General features: G+C 38.3%; 1 protein-coding gene across 1 annotated transcript in view; it reads left to right on the plus strand.

The window, feature by feature from the left end:
• Positions 1-22,630, plus strand: part of LOC127643296 (DNA mismatch repair protein Msh3-like) — an 81,581-nt gene that overhangs the window by 33,732 nt on the left and 25,219 nt on the right. The window contains exons 13-20 of the mRNA XM_052125975.1: positions 4,563-4,695; positions 10,290-10,477; positions 10,661-10,829; positions 12,068-12,132; positions 14,074-14,190; positions 14,429-14,536; positions 16,171-16,285; positions 18,587-18,744. Coding sequence (XP_051981935.1) covers positions 4,563-4,695; positions 10,290-10,477; positions 10,661-10,829; positions 12,068-12,132; positions 14,074-14,190; positions 14,429-14,536; positions 16,171-16,285; positions 18,587-18,744 — 1,053 coding nt within the window. The remainder of the gene's footprint in view (positions 1-4,562; positions 4,696-10,289; positions 10,478-10,660; positions 10,830-12,067; positions 12,133-14,073; positions 14,191-14,428; positions 14,537-16,170; positions 16,286-18,586; positions 18,745-22,630) is intronic.

The raw sequence follows: 22,630 nt of genomic DNA on the forward strand, positions 1-22,630 counted from the left end.
ACTCGGTGCAGTACCACTGTCCAATGACACAGTCGCTAGGAGAATTGTAGACATGTCCGATGATATCAGAGAGCAACTGATAGAGTTCAGTAAAAAGAGTCCTTACTACGCGCTGCAGCTGGATCGAATCCACTGATATTGCTGGGCAGGCACAGCTCCTCACCTTTGTCAGGTATCTGCGGGACAAGGCGATTGAGGAGGATGTCCTGTTTTGCCGGCCTCTTCAGTCGCGACACTACAGGAGAAGCCATTTTCAATGTCCTTGATATTTTTATCCGTGAAAATGGTTTGGCTTGGGACCGATGCGTTGGCCTATGCACGGATGGTGCGCGAGGCAATGACGGGCGTGAGCGTGGCCTAGCTGCTCGCGTTCAGCAAGTAGCTCCACTTGTGAAATGGACACATTGCATGGTCCATCGCGAAGCACTAGCTGCTAAAAAATGCCGGTTCTCTTTGACTCCGTGCTGAACCAATCCGTGAAAATAATAAATCTCATCAAATCACGGCCGCTAAACTCTCGCTTGTTTGGGGTCCTCTGCCAGGAGATGGGGCCAGGGCACGAACAACTGCTTCTGCACACTGAAGTTTGCTGGCTCTCCAGGGGCGGGTGTTACAGCGGTTGTATGAGCTGCGAGAGGATGTGAAGTGGTTTTTGACAGAAATCAAATCAGATCTGGCGAAGCATCTGGATGACACTATGTGGCTTAGTGCCTCTGTCCTATTTGGTCATATATTTGCATGCCTCACCTGCTTTGCAGACAAAGTGCATGCGCCTTCACACAAAAACTAGACCTCTGGCATGGCCGCATCAGTCGAGGGAACTGCGACATGTTCCCCAGCCTTGCAGACTTTATCACTGATGCAGGCACGTCACACGATTTCTCCTCCCTATTTCAATCGGCATCTGAGGGCCTGTCAGCAATGAGAAAACAATTTGCGACGTACTTTAAAGAGGATTATCGCTCTTTTGCGTGGGTTCGAGGTCCGTTTGTGTGCACAGCAAACGAGCTATCAATTGATATGCAGGAACAGCTTATTGAGCTGAAGAGTGACCGTAGACTGAAGGAGCTCTTTAGCTCCTGCCCTCTTTCGTTATTCTGGGCGGCATTGATGCAGGAATACCCTGAACTCTGTGACGTCGCCTTGAAGATTCTCCTTCCTTTCGCGTCGACATATTTGTGTGAGGCAGGATTCTCAAAAATGACTGCACTCAAAACGAAATACCGCAATCGTGCACAAATCGAGGATGATTTGAGGCTATGTTTGTCAAACATTGAGCCAAGAATTGAGGATCTTTGCAAGGCAAAGCAGGCTCAGGTCTCACATTAACATCACCTACCAGCAAGCTTCTGTAAAAATGCAGATGATGCCTACTATTAGGCCTAGTAATAATAACAATAATAAAGCATAAATTAATATCAGAGGTCTGGTGCCAATTCCCAATTATAGCAATAGCCTAGTAATGATAATAGGCCTACTGATGATGATGATGATAATAATAATAATAATAATAACAACAATAAAGCATGTAACCTCATATAATTATATAGCAATAGCCTAGTAATGATGATAGGCCTACTACTACTACTAATAATAATAATGCCTGCAAGCTCACATTAGAAGTCTGGTGCTACTGCCAATTCTAATTCTAATTCTAATAATAATAACAGTAATAGCATGAGCAAGTAAAGCACTGGGGCGCTAACGTGCAATGAACTAGCTTTGGGGGGGCCCAGCTTGCAAAAGGTTGAGAACCCCTGACCTATACAATTCACTCTGGCATGCTGGATATCCGCTTCTGGTCCAAATCCTGACTGGTGGCGATCTATTCTTGCCTTTTTTAGTGCTTTGAGTTGATCACAATTTGTGGGCTTCTGCTTGTCCACTTGCCTTTTGAGAATTGACCATAGGTTCTCTATGGGATTTAAGATATGGGGAGTTGCCTTGCCAAGGATCCAAAATATCAATTTAATGATCTCCGAGCCACTTCATTATCACTCTTGCCTTGTGACATGGTGCTCCATCATGCTGGAAAATGCACAGATCGTCACCAAATTGCTCTTGGATCATCGGAAGAAGTTGCTCTAGCCAGACGTTTTGATACCATTCTTTATTCATGGCAGTGTTTTTGGGCAGAATTGTGAGAGAGCCCACTCCCTTGGATGAAAAGCAAGCCCACATATGGATGGTCTCAGGATGCTTCTGTTGGCACGACACAGGACTCATGGGTGGGTTCACCTTTTCTTCTCCAGACTATCGATTTTCCAGATGTCCCAAACAGTCGGAAGGGGGCTTCATTAGAGAAAATAACTTTTGCTCCAGTCTTCTGCTGTCCAATCCTTGTACTTTCTGCAGAATTTCAGTCTGTCCTTGAAGTTTTTCTTGGAGACCTTCTTGGCACCAGGCCATTGTCCAAAAGTCTTTGCCTCACTGTCCATGCAGATGCACTCACACCAACCTGCTGCCAATATTGAGCAAGCTCTGCACTGGTGGTGACACGATTCCGTTGAGAGGGCCCTGGCACTTGCTGGACACTCTGGGATGTCCTGAAGCCTTCTTCACTGCAGTTGAACCTCTCTCCTTGAAGTTCTTGATGATCCGGTTAATGGTTCTTTCAGGTGCACTATTCTTTGCAGCAGTTTCCTTGCATGTGAGGCCATTTTGATGCAAAGCGACAATGGCTGCACGTCTTCATTTAGAGGTAAACATTGCTAACAAGAACACAATGATTGGAAGCACGTCTTCCCTCCTTTTATAGCAATCAGTCTGCTCTTATAATCCAATCAGAATTATAGAGTGGTATCACCTGACTAGTACTTGTTCACACTTTCCCAGTTGCTGCTGTTATGATTGGTAAAATTTGGGTTTCTGTGATAGTTATTTTTGGACAATAAAGCTTTTTGCAATTATTTAAAATGCAGTGTTTCAAAACTTTTGACCGGTAGTTTATACAGTAGCGGTTATTGCTTGCTTGGTGCCCTGGGCGAAACCTGCTTCAACATGCCCCCAAAGTTGTTGGAGGGTTGATTCTAAATGAGAATGCCCCCAAAGCCGCCACATCGTGATGCCCCCCATGCAAGATGCTGTCCTGGCGACTCCCCATGTTGCCCATGGCTTAATCCGCCACTGGGTGTATATTTAAGCAATATCACACGAGCAACAGAGCGATATGGCACTAAATCAGCACTGCTGTGATTACATACGCCACTTGGCCTGCTGCTGAATCTCAGCAGTGCTGAATTAGGGCCATATAGAATGATTGCGAATGTGATATTGCTTATATACAACAGATAACTGTAAATTACATTTTTAAAAAATTGGGAAAACTGATTACAGTCATAGAAAAAATGCATTTGTGCCTTGAACTACTTGCTTACGTGACCGATCAGAATCTGCTATTGCTGGTACAAAACAAATGATGTGTCCAAGCCTCTCAAAAACATCACTTTACAAGGCTCGAAATTTCGACCATTTTGGTTGCATATGCTCCCGAAATTGTATCTGGGTGACCTCAAAGTATATATGGGAGCATTTGTGTGAGTGCTAATAATTGTTGTGTTGCGACCTGTTTTAATTTCTCTACAAAACATTCACTAATTACTGAACTATGTGCCTGCTGTGAGCTGATACAGTGACCGGTCCACCGTCCAATCAGATTTGAGGACCGGAACTTACTGTTGTGTATATACAGTTTATATATGTAAAAGTTCAATGAAATGAGGAAGAGGGAAATGGCGATTCCAACTCCGGCATGTCACTTTTATTTTATAAATTTAATCCATCTGCCTCAAGAGTGACGGTAAAGTTTCACAACAGCCGACAGTGGCCAACAAGCACACCGTTTGTCAGCTGGGTTCTCTCTCCCTCTCTGGGGTTTTGGGCAGCCTTTTATCTCCCCGCATCTCACTGTGAACATAGAAATCACAATTAGCATCAATTCCTCTCAGGTGAAAACCCTTACCGCTTTCCCTCTCCCCAGTTGAAAATTCGGCCATGCCTTCGCCCCCACTATATATATATACTATATACTATATATTTTTATATATATATAAAAAAACTCTGTCTGTGTATTTATTTGATTGATCTGTAAAACACTTTGGGTCAACTTCTGTTGTTTTTTAATGAGCTCTATAAATAAAGGTTCACTTGACTTATTAAAATATAGCTTTTCGACAGTGTACCTGTAAACATTGAAACACTTCTCCAGGCTCTTTCTCTAAAATAGCTATATTTTTAGCCTGGCAGAAAAAAAATTATATAGGACAAGTAATGAATAAACTGCATGAATATGTTTGTCTGCGCATGCCTACGTCAGCTTTATAAATGCTTTCAACTTTTGGTCGCATGATGGAGCATCACTATCGCAAACCCTTGAGTTTTCTCTCTCAGTCCTTCTGAAGCACCATCCCCATTGAAATCAATGCATTCACAGCATTCTATGGCACAGTGTAAACTCTTGTGTGTAATTGGTCCTAATCTTGCAGTTCCTGCTGACTTGCTTGTTGTGTTTGATTTTTAAAATACTATGTCTCCCCTGTTCTCTCTTTCTCTCTTTCCCTCAGTGAGATCTGGGCTCGTCAGGAGGCAGTGGCTGAAATTTTGCTTTCAGAGTCCAGCGTTATTCCTTCTCTCCAGTCTTTGTTAACTCGGCTGCCAGATCTCGAGAGAGGACTTTGCAGTATCTACCATAAAAAAGTAATTCCTGTGTAGAACCTAAGCAATCAGTATCTCAAGAACTTTTTCAGATCTAATTCTTCATTCAAATGTCCACCAGGGAGATCCTCTTCATTAGTTTGAATTAGAGGGAACTTAATATTGTTGGCCACATTGGCCATGGTGTCAGAAAAAACTGTCTGTCAGTTCTTGTCTAAAAAACTAAACATCTCAAGGCCAGAACACATTCCTTTTAGCTTAAGGAAATTACTGTATTCTTACCTGCTCTCTTCAAATATCATTCCATCTGTGGAATCAGGCAGGAGGTTGAAGGGAAGGTGCCTAATGGTGTGTTTCCATTGAATGGCTCTATTAGCATAATGAAAAGAGCGGGAGCAGGAATGGAAATTATTATTGTTTTGTAGCGTGTTGATGTTGCAAGTCTGTAAAAGAGATTTGGAATGTCCTCATTAACCCTCATTCACCTGCCTGTGACTGCCATTGCATTGTCTGACATTTTTGTTAATGCATCCATCAAAGACAAGATTGAGAATTTATGGGAAGAAATGTCCAAGGGCTGATTTGGAAGGCTTAAATGCACACTGCTAGTCAAAAGTTTGGACCCACTTAAATTAATTAGTTTGATCATGATCGTAATTTTTTTAACTAAAAGCTTATTCTTAAATTCTAGTACAAATGTAAATTGTGCCTAGGTAAACATTTCTTTACAAAACTAAAATTGTATTTTAAAATAGTGAGCAAGTGGCTGGATATCTGAGATCTCCTTCAATACTTTTTAAAAAGCATCTATTGAAAGGGTTGTTACTTTTATAGTGTAGGGGTATTTGATATGCTACATATGTGAGCTATGATCTAAATTAAACTGTCCTTATTGTACATTATTAGGTAATGAAATGTATAATGGAATTAGTCATGTTCGACAACCATTATAAATGAGATAAATGACAAATAACTAGATTATTCTCCAAAATTAAAATCATAATGCAACATCTCGTTGTATTTGCTCACAATTTCTGCTGTAAGGAATTCACTTTAATAAGTGAATTATGATTAATTCACTTATTGGAGTAATATTATTGGCTTATTGAAAATAATATCACATGTATTTAGGTTCAGCTTTGAAGCGAAATCTTTTAAAAACTGAGCTGAGATTATTTATCAAAATATACCACAGTCGTTCATCTTTGAACACAGACAAACTTTATTATTATTCTAAACATAAATCTAATCTAACACATATATACAGGAGACAGGTTGGTGAGAAGAGTGACAGAATGTGAAATAAATGATCAATACAGTGGAAATGAACTTTATGGAGTCTGTTGACAATACCTGAAGAACCATTTATCCTTCTTTGAGTCTACATTGATTTTCTATCGGATTACCCAAATTATTTAATTAATACACCAGTTTGAGCACAATACTGGAGATGCACTTGCGTGTAGTGGTGTTTTCTTTTAATGCTTTGTGTTGCTTGGTTCTTGGCGCTTGGTCGAAAGTTTGTTGGGTCAATGTTTTGGAACTATATAAGATCGGATAGTTATTGGCTGTAGCGAGGTCTTCTCATGGACCATAGAGAGTGAGAGGCTTCCTGGCTTCCTTGGACTTCACATGGCATGGATCTGGTTCCAAAGAGATCCAGAGAAGACCACGAGGGAAGAGTCAGAGCGAATTCTGAGCAGTCAGAAGAGCAGAAGAAGAGAACGTTCTTCCTGTTTGGAAACATTTTAACTGAAATTGGCCACATCCCCAAAGGTGTCCTGTGCCAATCAGAAGTGACTATTCAGAGGGCTGTCGCTCAAAAATAGTGCATATTTATTCATTAACTTTTATATCTTGAGAATGGTCCAAGAGACATGATATTCGTTGTCATCAGCTTCCTCCATTTAACCAAGCGGGCGTTTGCATACCAAATTTTACTTTCTTTCACGAATATTGTACGTGTAGGTAACAAAATCCCTGGTTACAAATAGAGGTCGACCGATATTGTTTTTTTTTCAGGCCGATGCCGATCTTTTGAAATCCTGGTTGGCCGATTAATGCTTGTTTTTAACCTCTTATTTGAACCTTTTATTTGAAAGATAAAATGTAACACAAATAATTACTTAAGATAGACAAAATTCCTCAACAAATACATTTATTGAACACTTGACCAATCTGCACTTGTACACTTAAATTTCAAATGTATCATGTAAAAACATATTGTATAAATAATGTATAACAAATATATTAAATAAACAAAGCAGGTGTTACGAACTGCTCCGAGACACGAAGGTTGAGATCCAAATGCAGCTTTAATTAAGGGGCAATCCAGACACGTAATCCAATATTCAGAGCATCCAAGAGAAGCACAGGCATAACTAGGGATGGGTATCGTTAAGGTTTTAATGGTATTACTATCTTACCGATACTGCTTATCGATCCGGTACTTTAACGGTATTCTTAACAGTTATTTTTGTTATATATATATATATATAAAACAAAGATAAACAATTACACAAAGATAAACGTTATATAGGCACAGTGATTTAATTTCAGGAAGGTCTACTAACATTACTGTTCAGGTGTGGTCTAAAAAGAAATCTAATAAAGTAATCAATTGTAAAATAACACTGCATAGTTTATCATAGATAGATTAATGCTTATTAATGCAGAAGTTATTCATTCAAGAGCTGTAAGTGATTTTCTCTTTGCCTTTTGTTGTTTGATTCGCAGTAATGGCTCAATCGTCAGCATGTTCATTAGACTGCTTCCCCTTTAAGACCGAGTTCAGATCTAATAGGCTCCTGATGCGCCATAGTTTATCCCCAACTATTTCCATAACTACGTCCATTTAAGACATAAACTGTGTTTAAGTGAATCTCCAAGCCGGTCGTTTTGACATATTTTTGTGTATAGTTGATCGTTTAGACGCGCACATGAAACCCAAAGTAGCCTATACTTTGCTTGTCTCGTTGTGGTCTGTATCGAAGCGCGCGCTGCCTTGGGAATGGTATCTCTTGCGCTCTTTTTATTATTAAAGCGTCCCGCAATTTAGCAAAAGTAGCTAGACTGCATTTTACAACAATCACCGATCGTGCTGATTCTGACATTAAGTTTGAGTTTTAGGGAGAAATGTCAGTGCACCGCTGTGAAGGGAAGGAAGTTGTGCTAGACAGAATGTGGCTTATGTATAAATATTATTTTTATAATCTTTGGAAGGCGAAATCTAAAATAAAATCAGACTAATATCACAGATCTAAACCAGGCTAGATCTAAACCGTTTGAATGTTTCGTTCTGTCACTCATTAAGCAGGGCTGTGTTGTGCTCGCTGTGGCACCGCATGAGCGAGATCTCTCCCTCTCTCTGACTGCGAATAGCTAAATTGCATCACAGAGAATGGTTTCATAGAATTATTATACATAGAAATGGCTGGCGAGATAGCAATAATAAATGTATTTTCTTAATTTCTCCAGTACCGGCAGCAGAACCGATAACGTCCGAGCTTACCAAAGCCAGTCCTTCACTAGCCAATAGCGCATTGGTATCTTTTTTATTACTTATTTCTCTGCATTGAGTGACAACCCTCTCAAATATAAGACACACAAACAGAACAAATAAAAGTCTCAGATTCACTGTCTGTAATTGCAAAATTCTTGCTTCCTTATTGTGACATGATAGCAACCCTTCTGCTGTGATAATGCAACTTCAACTACGCTATCAATATCCAAAGTAGCCGAACGTCATGTCGCGTTTTTTCTCGAAGTTGACAGTAACATATCAAAAGTTTTTAATTAAATATAAAGGAGTTATACAAATTTAATCCTTAACCGTTTTCTCCAAGGAACTTTGCACTGGCTGAGGTCTGCTCACTCTGCTGGAAAATGACTCTAGGTGCAGCATGCGTCGAACACGTGTTCCACAACAACACTAGGCTACCCACAGATGCGCCTGCCTAATAATCAGCTTGATATACTTGGATATTGGCCGATGCCGATTATGTAAAAAAATGCAAAAAATCGGCTGATTAAACCTCTAGTTACAAATCATACTGGTTAATTCATTGGTTATACAACATGGATAAAACATTACAAACATTTTAAAGAGTTTCTTGACCATTTTATTGTCCAAAAACAGACCTTCGGTAGGACTGTTGATGATTGGTCCATTAAGTCATGTTGTTGAGGAATTCCAGGATTAAAAAGGTTGGGTTTTTCCTAGATTCAAATCATGTCGTTTCAATTTTCTGCATGTATAATACTACAATAGTTTGGATTTGTTGAGCATTTTTGGTCACTCCATAATTGTCATAGGAATTTTTGTTTTCCATATTCTAAAATAAAGAATGAGTAGGTGTGTCCAAACTTTTAACTGGTGTTGTAGTTTTGTACTAATAGTGTCTGTAGATTAAAGTTATTGAATGTCCAGGTTGAATTATGTACTGTAATCTTGGCCAAAGAAATAATTTATTGGTATTTAAGTAAATTGTTGTGGTTTTTATGTTCTTATTTAGTGTCTCAGTTGTCCCAAACCTGCCTGTGGTGTCAAAGTAGCATGTTCCATCACAAATTAAATATATTTTACGGGGTCAGAGGGTTTTTCCATGGGCCTACTGGGGACCTTTCACAGTGTTTTAATGAACGCAGAGAGTGGATATGTATTGCCTCATTATAGTGCATAATGTTTGGGGAGAGAGGGGGGGGGGTAACTAACGTTGATGTTTATGAACAGACACCGAGTTCAAGCTGAGATTTAATTGGCTCCTTGGTGTTTACTATCATCAAAATATGGAAATGACAGATTGCATACTCATGTGCATTTGTACAGACGTAAATTGATTAATGCTGCCCCAGCTCAAGTTAAGACAAAGCATTTTCTTGTATTTAAAAAAGCATTGTCTGGTAATCTATAATTTTCTGATTAAAAATTTAGTGCACAATGAACAACAATTTGTACATACAAAAATTGCATGAATTGTTATGTACTATATAGAGTACTCCTTACTTTAGCCTTTGAAGGAGTCATACCATGAAATAGTAATTTTCCTTGATCTTTTGAAAAAATGCTTCTCAGAACTCAAAATTGACTCCCTAATCCAGAAAGACCATCTATTGAAAGTTAGCCCCAAAAACGCCTTTTTCTGAAATTGTTAAGGTTTAGATAAATATAAATAAACATAAGACCTTCAACATTTTTAAGTCAATAAATCCTATTCCGTATTCAGATAATAAAAAATAAAAATAAAAAAAGGTCCCTGATCGGTTCAGTACAACTTTAAAAATTTGTGTGGCACATTTCAGAGTTGATTGTTTTGTGAACATGTCACAATGTAATACAGGTTTTACTAAGAGGTTATTATTGAAGAATGGAGCACTGTAAACTTTATTAGACTCAAGAGCAAACCTGCACCCCATGTATTGTGCAGCAAAGCCTTGTTTCTCATTTCACATGCAAAGAGACCATGAAAAACTAAATTATGGCTGTTTTGATGTAAGAAATTTTCACTAAAATAAGATGACCTCAGGTTGAAAAAATATAATTATAAAAAAAATAAACATTTGACCATTGTAAAATACTCCGTTTACATGTGCTTGTGTGGACTTAACCTTATTTTTCCACTGCATGCCTCTGTCAGTGTTCTACTCAGGAATTTTACCTCATTGCCTGCACTCTCTCTCGCCTGAGTGCTGAGCTTCAAGCCCTCATGCCTGCCATCCAATCACAGCTCAGCTCTGCCCTTCTAAAGAACATCCTGCTGGACACACCCCGGCTTCTAAGCCCTGCCCACAACTTTCTGAATGTACTTGATGAGAGAGCTGCAAAGTGAGTTTAACCGTGCACATTTTGACAATTTGACAAGTTCATAAATATTCACCTAAATAATTTGTCTTTATTTCAGATGCCTGTATGTAATACTATACATTGTGAGGTTTTTCTCTTGCATGCAGCCATGTAGCTCACACATTGACTTTTCTGATTAGATATCTCTGAATTGCATCCTTTTAGGACCGGTAATAAGACAGAGTTGTTTGTGGATCTGACTGACTTTCCAGTTATCCGGACGAGAAAAGATGAGATCCAGAGTGTTCTATCGGACATAATGGAGCATCTGCGAGATGTACGCCTGATCTTAAAAAAACCATCGTTGGACTACACAACTGTGTCTGGTCAGCAGGTAATAATTTCATGAAGAATCATAGAGATGACTCCTCCACTCTGTCATACTATCAACAATCTGTCTTGTTTCAGAAACTGAGCACCATTTTTAACACATATGATTTATGAAATATGGAATGTATTGGGCACAGTGGTTCAGTTGTCTACAATCAGGTGATATTTTGTCTTCCTGACAATCTAATTATTTCCAGTGTCCCACAAAATGAAACCACAACATATAACCTGGCAAAAGCACACAATTTCTATTTTTGTCCTAGCTACCATATACTGTTGAACCTTGCCTTACTAGAATTTGAAAGCCATGAGGACAGCATCTGAAATGTCACAGTTTGTATGCAGCTCCACAACTGTATCTCCATCTGCTCACTGTTCCAGTGCCCTCATGAATACCCAACAGTTTTTGTTTTTTTCTCATCTCAGAATATAGACAGGCCATTCCTCACTGTTTCTCCCACTATTACCAGTCGAGTCTCGCATAGCCAGACTTTTGACTTTCAGCATAAAGTCTGGTCCACTTAGCAGTTTTTTCTGGCAAATAACTGCCAATTTAGTCAAGAGCTTCCACAATTTTGTTAAGAATGTTTAAATGTTCCTTTTAGGGGCTGGTTTGCCTGAAATAGTTGATACCACAAAAATAGACAGTGGAATATATACAGAGTGTTGATTAGATTTACTTTGCCTTACCTTTTTATCATAAATGTTCTGCAGAACTGCTTTGAAGACAGCCATCAGCAGCAAAATTATGGAACAATATGTTAGATTTAGTCAGAAATTTTGGCTTTGAAAAGATATAGTATTTTACATTACAATGTCTATGTTGCAATAGCATTAAAGTGATTAAATGAAATAACAGTAACATTGTGCAATTACAAGCTTTTACTACAGATAATTTACACATGAACAACGGGTTTGTCATTAGTGTTACTCATTTATTACTTATGTAGCCACATTGAAGCACTGACAGTAATGTAATGTGTGACTGTAGAAAATGTTTTCCTGTTAAGTTTCTCTGGCTCATGTATTCTTACCGGAAATGTTACATTTAATTTTGTTTTTACATAATTTCCAGCCTTTACCTTTATGTGATTAATGCCACATTTGTATTATGAGTCAGTGTTTCTCATCCTTTTTCAAATATTGCAAGAAAAAATTATTAAAATCAAATGAGGGTTTTTACACAATTTATATTTATATATATAAATATATATATATACAGTATCCTCTTTTCCGGCATAGTTTCTCATTGAAGTGAAGAACAGCATGTCATCCATTGTCCCGGCAGACTGGGTCACAATCAACAGGTTGGTAACACATCATCTTACCTATGCTCTACTTGGACAAGAAAGGTGGACTAAGTAATTTTTTGTATATGTTGCACTAACTGAAATGGGCTTGGACATTGATGTAGCATCAAAAACCACACTTTTCAGTTATTAATTCCATTATAGAATCCTCTATTTTCATTCAATCTTGATTCATTAATTTTTTGAGCGTAAGATTTGATTGATTTAAATTATTATTATTTTTTACACATTAAGTGACTATTTTAAATGTTCTTCAAAAATACTGTGCATTTCTTTAGAGCAGGGGTTTTCAAATTGGGTGAAAGTGAGCCTCCCCCTAGATAGCTTGAAAACAGCCGTGCCCCCCCAAACACCTCCGCACAACCACTACTTAGGCTATTGTTGGTACTACTAGGCTACTACTATTAGTAGTAGTAGTAATACTATTATTAGTATTGCTAGGCTATGTTCCACTCAATTTAATTAATCAATATACATAATTTTTTTATTACGATAAACTTTTTTGTTAAGCCATCACCATTTTCAATTCGGTTTCATTTTGAAATAGGTTATATTTTTTTCAAAACATTGTAAACACGTTTGTCTTTCTTTTTAAAACATATTGTGAACACATGCTTTGCCACACATTTTTACCACATTCAAGCCATTGGGAAACTGTTCAAATTAGCCTTCTGAACAGAATTCTCCACAGTCAAAAAACTAAACGAAGTGTTCTCAACAGCACTATAACCAAAGAGCCAACAAAATCAGACATAGAACGAGATCAGGATGGTGGACAGCTCTATTTTCTGATCACTGAACAGATAACACTTGATGGTCCAATAACTAAACTGAAAACATGTTCATTAACAACCACAGGCTACTAACGTTATCTCAATTAAATAAGAGCTATTTTGAAGATTTTAGGCTACATAAGCCAATTCAACTTTGAAAACATCAGACATCAAACAACATCAGCAAGATGGACAGCGCTGTTTTATCAAATGCATAAAAATCACCTCCATATAGGCCTACGTTAAGCAAAAAAGAAAATCTGATTGCCGATTTTTCCTCTTCATTTTCATTGCCCCTACATCAGCGGCAACAATGAGTCTGACTTTTTAATACGAACAGGTGATCGATAAATCATAAACGTAAATTGTCCTCCACCTGCAGCCTTGATCGGTATTTGCTTTTAAGCAGGGTCAAAGCGGAAACCCTGCACTCACATAAGTAAGTGGAGGTGAAGGGGATGAGGACATTCATAGCCTTTCGAGAGAGGTGGGGAAACGCAGTCCTATACGTAAAGCAACGCGATATGATGCTTCAGACGCCTTAATATTAACAAATAAAAGAGATAAAATTATGGATTACTCTCTTTTGTGTTTGCAATTCTTTCAGCTTTCTGTCAAATAATTCCAGTGTATTGACCACCAGAGTAGTCTTTGGCCTTAATGTGACGCTGGAGCTTACAGGGTCTCATACTATCATTTGCTAGCACCTCTTTGCAAATAACACACTGAGGCAGCGGCGTACCATTGGGACCGGTCCACGAAAATCCCAACTTTAAATATTCGTGGTCATACTTCCTCTATTTTTTGCTTGGCCCAGAATCTGCCTCCTTTCCTGTAGACTTTTGTATTGTAGATACGGCAAAGCGATCCATTTTGCAACACGCATATGCCTAACACGCACTTTAACACGCAAGCTAGCAGTACAGATGTGTACAGACGTGAAATGTCTCTCTGGTCCCCCAGGGGAGGCGCGCCTCACCAATTGTAAACCTCTGCTTTAGAGGTGAAACCTTTTTAATGAGATTACAATTTCTGAGCGGACCTTTTTAAAAGAGCTTTTACTAAGTACCAAAACAACACAATTTCCTCTTATGGTTCATTTTCATTCCAGTCCAATTTTGTGTATTTGTTCATAACCTTTTAAAGGTTTACTTTTCATCTCCAGCACTAAGGTTGTGGGACGCTATCACACTCCATTCATTGTGGAGAAACATCAGCGCTTGCAGCAGCTTCAAGAGCAGCTTGTTATTGACTGCAGTCACGAGTGGATCAACTTCCTTCAGTATGTAGCTAAAATATAAACCTACAAGAATTATTTTGTAGCACTCCTTTTGATTGGCTGAAAATTTGTTCAATTTTTGGTTCCAGTATAGACTTTGAAATCAGGAAGCTGTGATCGTTATTTGACAGCAAAGTGCTTTATTAAAGTGTATAATAACATGTGTTTTGCCAATTTCTGATCTGACTTCTCTCTCTTGCTCAATAGCATTTTCTTTTTTTCTTTTTTTTTTGGCATGTAGGCTATTTGGGGACCATTACTACATCCTGAAGAAAGCAGTGTGTCACCTAGCAACCATGGACTGCCTCTTCTCATTGGCCCAGGTTGCTAAAGAAAATAATTACTGCAGGTGTGGTAATGAAGTTGGCTTTTTATTTCCCGTATTCTCTGCTGGATTCCTGTCATCTTCCATATTTCAAACCTATTCATATCCACAGACATGCATATTCTCTCATAAATTACCCAGTACACATTAAACAAATGCCAATAATAAAGCAGCTCTATGGGGAAAAAGCATACAGTACTTCTAGGTTTTTTGAACATTCATGTTGTTGTACATGTAGTTCTGGGAGCAATTGTGGGGACTTTTCCCTGTTTTTAAATCTAATTTTGACACTCTAAAATGCAGTAAAATGAATCATTACCGAATCTGATCATCTACAAAGAGGCTCTGTTTCTCTTGTGTGTTTTGTGAGATGTGCATAACGCATCTTACATAAGCTTTAATAGAGGAACCGAGAGTAAGGGGACCCTGGAGCCCCCACATCTCAGTCTTTCCCTGGGCCGAAATGAGTCCAACAGTAGGATGAATCCCACCCCCATGCAGCACAGAGCCCACTCCATATCCCTCTGACAGTCTGTGTGGAGGAGTAGATTTGACTTTGAAAGAAGAGGTTTCCGCCAACTACTCCACCTCTGCTCCTTACCGCCTCCCCCTCCCGCCTGTTCTACAGAGCAGCAGAGCTTCTCCTCTCCCTCTGGACATTTCAAAAGTGTGTCGAACTGATACAAACTCTTTATGTAAGGTGTTGTTTCAAAGCGCAGTTTGCAACACTTTATGGTGTTGAATTGTTTTATGTTTGTATCAGCTTGTTGATGTGTATACAGGGTTTTTTTTTTTTATGTGTAAAATGTTTTTTATGGAGACATTTTACACTAATAAGGATACATTCACTGACCACTTTATTAGGTACACATTTACATCTATTTATATATGCTAGATCACATTTTTTCCACATTCTGGTTGATGTAAACATTAACTGAAGCTCCTGACCCATATCTGCTTGATTTTATGCATTGCACTGCTGCCACACGATTGGCTGATTAGATAATTGCATTAATAAGTAGGTCTACAGGTTTATACAGGTGTACCTAATAAAGTGTTCGGTGAGTGTTCATGTAGTTGAATTTTCTCCCCAATTTGGAATGCCCAATTCCCAATGCGTTCTAGGTCCTCAGTGGCGTAGTGACTCGCCACAATCCTGGTGGAGGACAAATCTCAGTTGCCTCCGCGTCTTAGACAGTCATTCCACGCATCTTATCACGTGGCTTGTTGAGTACGTTACCGCAGAGACCTAGCCTGTGTGGAGGCTCACACTATTCTCTGCGGCGTCCATACGCAACTCGCCCCATGAGAGCGAGAACCACATTATAGCGACCTCGATGTTAACCCAATGTGACTACCCACCCTAGCAACTGGGCCTATTTGGTTGCTTAGGAAGTCTGACTAGAGTCACTCAGCACGCCCTGGATTCGAACTTGCGACTCCAGGTGTGGTAGTCAGCGGTTCATGTAGATGTTTAAATCTTTTAATTCAAAGGATTGGTTTATAACAAATAGAAGTCCACCCCCCTCTATAAAATAATTTTAAATTTGAATGACTTGAAAGTCTTTGAAATTCATTGGTCAAAACAAATGGAAAACCTTTGTGTATGCTATACTTTTTTGGTATCCATTGTGTCTTATTTCACGTCCTGTTCATAGACCCAAGGTTCTGGAGGAGCAGAGTCAGATATTGATTACGGGAGGCAAGCATCCAGTCATCACCTCACTGATGGGAGATCAGGACCAGTATGTGCCCAATGACACTCACTTACAGGTGAGAACAGCCTTAAAGCAATAGTTTTTTTCTGTCATTATTTACTCACGCTAATGCCTCTCCAAAACTTTCTGACTTGACACTATCAATTTAGCCAAAATATTGACTAAACAAACACACATGAGGCATTCCTATTCTGCGGAAATCTGCAGACCTTTCTGTGGAGTTCTTCACGTTCATATTCTATGTGGGTCTGCCCATAAGCTATTTTAATATCTGCTCGTTCAACATTTCTCATTAACAACTCCTTGGTTGTCTTCCTGAGCTTAAAATTCGACATTGAATAGAATGTTTTGGGAATCTCTGATCATGCCAAAGGCTGTGCTGTCTTGTTTTCCTGCTGGTTAATATTTGTGGTATTTCACCTATTTGAAAATGCCATTGAACCAGCAGAAAAAAACGTTTGTACCGGCCACCCACTCTGTCTTTCCGATTAGCATATGCTTTTTAATACCTTTTGTCACCTTGCTTTCTCCTCACCCACCCAATCATTGGGCTTCCATGTAAAAGTCAATCTTTAATAATGAAGCTGTCTAGCTGGGTCATCTTTTTTTAATAATTTTTTTTTTTTTACATTATTTTCACAAATATCATTACACATGAGACATTTATCATTGTTCTGCCATGTACTGTAGTTTCTGATATGTACTGTATAGATGATAATATATTTCTAATTGTATGTAGTGTATACACAAAAGCCATTTCAACTGCTTGTTTTTCCTAAAATTTAAAAAGTTGAGCTGGATTGATATTGCTTTTCCTCTGGTCTGTATTCCAAGCATCAGCCCAACTACCCCGTTTGATCTTAAATGAGACTTAAATAATCTTAAATGAGACTTAATAATCTTAAATGAGACTTAAAATCACATAGGAATCCCTCTTTTTATGGAGAACAAATACGAACAAAGAAACCCTTATATTCTGTCAAAATTTGACATTTTAGGTAAAAACCTTAAAAAATCTAATTTTCTTGAACAGCTCATGCAGTGGATCTGTGATTTTTCACAGGTCATTGTTGGATTTGGCTTTTGTAAGTTTGCTAAATAAATTAATTTGAGTTTTTGTGGGTATAGAAATTAAAATGGAAGACTGTTTATGCAACTCCATAAACTCTTTAAGTTCTAAATGTGAAGGATCCTTTTTACAAAGGGCGGTTACCTAAAGAAAACAATTATTGCATTGTCCAATCAGAGTTCTTCTCCACAATCTCTAGAAGAAGACTGCCAAAACGCGAGAACTGTTTGCATTTTTAGATTCTCAGGGATGCAATAAAGATGGCATTTGTCATAGAAAATCCAGCAATTTCTCTGGGAGCAATGGGCAAAGAACAATGTTGTGCTGTAACAACACAGACCAAAGTGAACAACACAAAAATCTTTAAAAAAAAATTCTCCACAATTTGGAGTGTATAGTTCCCAATGTGCTGTAAGTCCTCGTGGTAGTGTTGTGACTCGCTTCAATGTGGGTGGTGTAGGAGGAATCTCAGTTGCCTCCGCGTCTGAGACTGTCAATCCACGCATATTATCATGTGGTTTGTTGAGCGCGTTACCGCGGAGACATATCACACACCCCACCGAGAGTGAGAACCACATTACAGCGACCACGAGGAGGTTACCCCATGTGACTCTACCCTCTCTAACAACTGGGCAAATTTGGTTGCTTGGGACACCTGGCTGGAGTCACTCAGCATGCCCTGAATGAATACTTCACTGAGTCTGTCAGAGCAGTTGCTGAATTAACATCTTAACATTAATTTGTTTACTGAACAGCAAGTCAGTATCATTTTTATTTATGTCTGAATCTAAAAAAAAAACCTAGATTACAACTGTTGTTTACATATGGTTAGTGAGACTTAAATCAGTATTATTACAGGTTAGGTGTTCATGTAACATCTACACATTTACAGTTACACATTCACAGTAGTTAAACTGTTAATTACGCAGTTAAATGTGGATAATACCAAAAATATTTTATTCTATTATGTATTAATTAACTATGTAAATAAACTACAAAACAGAATTCTGTTGAAAACACTGCTCTGTTTCTGACCTTTTTAAATTAAAGAATAATTTAATTGTTGCCACTCTTATCGTTTCATACTGACTCTGCTATTTCCTTCCGAACTCTCTCTGTTTTCTGTAAAGATGATTGGGACGGGTTTGACCTTTTTGCTCAGTCCTTCTGTAGCACTGCCACTCAAGCAATCAGTCAGAACACTAGTAGCTGCATGTGTTTCACCTCCCTGAGAATCTTCTCACAATGTCACAGAAATATTCATCTGATTAACTCTCCTGTCTACAGGGAGATGGGAAGCGAGCCATGATCATCACTGGGCCAAACATGGGCGGTAAGAGCTCTTACATTCGACAGGTTGCCCTGGTGACCATCATGGCACAGCTGGGATCCTTTGTTCCTGCCAGAGAGGTGTCAGTGGGCATTGTAGATGGTATATACGTCAGGTAACTTCCACCTGCCAAATGCAATTCATATTTGTATGGGGGTCAAGATGGGCAAGGAGGAGGCGAGAACCGGCCTGTCAATATAAATAATAATTTAATGAAAACTTAACCCAAAAGCACAAACATAAACACAAATCACGGACATGCCCGTAATTCTCTTTCTCTCGAACCATCGTTACCGGCCGCCTTCATACCTCGCGCGCTCCATCAGGCCGATTGGGGACCGGGCTTGCGACATTCTAGCCCGGCCCCGCCCCCCTCCGCTCCACACTATTCTTTCGCTTCTCATGTTTAGGGAAGCTACTTTTAAAGTCTCTGCAGAAATAAAAAAACTAATCTGTTATAATTTGATCACCATATACTTGCATTGTGTGGACCTACAGAGCTAAACATCTTTGTTTGTGATCTTTGTGGGTGACGAGAGATACTAACAAAAAGTGACTAATTACATGATTGAGTCTATTAAGGGAGGGATGTCTTTTTAAATATGTAACTATCATATGATATAATGTATTTTTACAAAACTGCAGTATTTATTTGTCAAATATTTGTCAAATTGAGGATGATTTAGAGTTGCAGCATTAAACTTAGAAAAATGCACACTCAATACTTAATACTAATTCAACAGAATTTAGTTGAAAACTTGTTTTCATGGTTAATATACAGCGGCATGTAACCAGATATTTTGCTGAAAAAGAAGAAAACATAAAATACTGCAAATGGACTTGAGATATTTCTTTGTGGCCTATAAACAATGGTTTATTGCAAGCTACATTTTGTGGTAATAGCCTCAAAGTGAGTATAAGAAAGGCATCTTCTGATCTTTGGATTGCATGTCATTCTCAGATAAAAAAGACATTCCCAGATCTTTTATTCTCTCCCACTCTCATTTCTGTGTTCAGTCAATCCCCATTGGCTCCCTTTCCTCAAGCATAAAGATCACTTTCAAAAAACATTAATCATAATGTTTTCCCATAAGACAACATGTCTCACACCTAAGTGCCCACTAACACATTTAGATGAAACATTTTCAGGTGGATCATGGGCTTTGAAACCATCCCCCTGATTAAACCAATAATAAAAAGTCACTGAGCTGTTGTTCCTTTGTTTTCTTGCCATTAGAGAGGTTTGTTATGTATAACGGTTAAAAGCAGAGCTTTAGTGACCATGACAACACCTCAGGAGCTAAGCAGACTTCAGGTGGTTGAATGGTCCTGAATCCAACAGGGCGAAACCATGCCCACCAGTCTTTTCATAGAGCCCCAGAAACGGGAGATTAAAGAGGCAGGAGAGTGACTCAAGCTTATCCAGACCGAATGCTGCATGGGTAAAAAAAAGTGCTAACTAGGAAGTGCATTTTTAAGTTATATTATTTAAAAATTGCTGGTACTTGGTGTAATGGATTTATTTAAACAATGCATAAAAATATATTGGATTGAACTTGAGTTTAGATTTTGTAAAAAAAAATATCTAATAATTAAATAATTGTATTTATTTCGCTTTACATGCTTTTTAGTAGGATATTTGAGAAATTCTTCATTTAGCTAATCCTACCTCACACATTCAAGCTTATATTTATCTGGTGAATTGCATCTGAAATCTACTGTAGTCCTGTAATGTGTCCTTTGGACATATAAAAGCCTGTTTACTTTGGTCTGTTACAGCATGTTTCATAAGTTCATACTGTGTTGTGTTCCCACTGTTTGTACCTCATACATTCAAATGAAACTAGATCTAGATTCTTGTCTAGTGTTGTCACAAAACATGACTTTAATTATTTCTTAGGAATTTTAGTGAACTTGTATTTAATTTTGATTTATTAGCTTTGTTTACTGATGTTAGGGTTTGGCTGTTTTCTGCTGACTGTGCTAGACATTACACTACCAACAACAACACATCCACAGCGGTTCACTAATTAGAATCAGATGTGACTTGTGCCTTACTTTGCACTTTTTATCAGGCAAGGAAACTGCCTGAGATTTATCTCAGATTTCTTCAGGCCTATTTCTCATAAGGCAAGTCATGAAGTGTTAACATACCAATTTAGAGTTACAACAATCATGGGAACCCTGGAAATATCAGCACATTTTTAAATACTCTTTTCATTGGAAAAATGACATTTCTAAATTGAGTAATTTTTTTTTCTAGTTTTATGCTATAAATATGTACTTGTGATATTGTTCTTTTGTAGAGCTTGTCTAGAGTAAAACTTGCTTGCATTCTTTTGAGTAACTTCTCATGGATTCTGTCTGAATCAAATCATTATTGAATCAGTCTGAATAAAAATAATAAAAATAAAAAAATCCTTATCTAGTAGTCACAAATAACTTGAAAGGTCGTGGCAATTAATTGGTGGAAAAAGTGTGGGAACCCTGCAATTAATTAATTGGTATTTTTAGTCATTTATATTGGTGGTATTTTGTTAACAGTCAACAGTGACTTTTTGGATACATGCTCAGTAGTCTGATTCAATATATGACTATCAGGGTTCCCACTGTAGGGAATAAAGGAAATGCAACATTTAGAAGTGAACATTAAATTGCCCTCATTCTCACACCATTATATGCAAGGATATTTGGTATGCAACATTTTGGAGGGAATTTAGGGTCTCAAAATATGTGAGCTATGGACTAAATTAAACTGTCCTTATTGTACATTATCAGGTAATTAAATGTATACCGGAATTAGTCGCATTCGACAACCATTATAAATTAGATAAATGACAAATAACTAGATTATTGGTCTTAATAGATTCTCCACCATTGAAATCGTAATACAACGTCTAGTTGCATCATCTCACAATTTAAATGGTAAGGAATTAGCTTTAATGAGTGAATTATGATTAATTCTCTTATTGGAGTAATATTATTCTCATGGCTTATTGAAAATAATATCACATGTATTAAGGTACAGCTTTGAAGCTAAATCTTTTAGAAACTAGGATGAGATTATTTATCAAAATATACCACAGTCACACCGTCTTTGAACACAGACAAACTTTATTACTATTCTAAACATAAATCCAGAATGTGAAAGAACTGATCGGTACAGTGAAAATTTACTTTATGGAGTCTGTTGACAATACCTTAAGAACCATTTATCCTCCTTTGAGTCTACATCGATTTTCTATCGGATTACCCAAATTATTTAATTAATACACCATCACTTTGAGCACAATACTGGAGATGTACTTGATTGTCTTTGTGGTGTTTCCTTGCATTCTTTGTGTTGCTTGGTTCTTGGCGCTTGGTTGAAAGTTCGTTCCGTCGATGCTTTGATCTCTGTATGATTGAAGTTATTGGCTATATTTGAAGCGAGGCCATAGAGTGTGTTTTGGGACGTCGAGTTGTCTAGCAAGACTAGGTATTGTATGAACTGTGGATATAAATGCATTCTGTGTAACCTCGGTTCACTGTGATGAAGGGAACGAGACATATGGGGAGTGTCCTACTAAACTACCTAGTTGAAACCCTTCTACAATATTGGGAATTCTAATTTTGGCTATGGTGTTTGAGCCCCACCATTTTAGGCATTAAGCTGACCTGTATAAAAGCGGGCACGCAAACACCATTCCTCAGAATTTTCTGACTGAGGGACAAAGAGTGCATTGCTTGCACCTCAAAGAACTCTGAGTCTGTAGTGGGGTCAGCTTACATACATATTTAACCGAGACGTTCCCTTACAATTCAGTACATTGACATTTCGTCTTGCTGACGCATATGGGGAACCCATGGGAGTCCCATCTCGCCACACTACACAACACAACCCTCCCATAGAGGAAATATGGTGCCTCAGTCCCACGGGACGAAGACCGACATGACTATGCCACAAGTGAATAACCCTCATGGTGAGCCAGGAGGGGAACATTCAGAATGGTATATGAACT

Source organism: Xyrauchen texanus, chromosome 4 (genome assembly GCF_025860055.1).
Source record: "Xyrauchen texanus isolate HMW12.3.18 chromosome 4, RBS_HiC_50CHRs, whole genome shotgun sequence".
NCBI lineage: Eukaryota > Metazoa > Chordata > Actinopteri > Cypriniformes > Catostomidae > Xyrauchen > Xyrauchen texanus.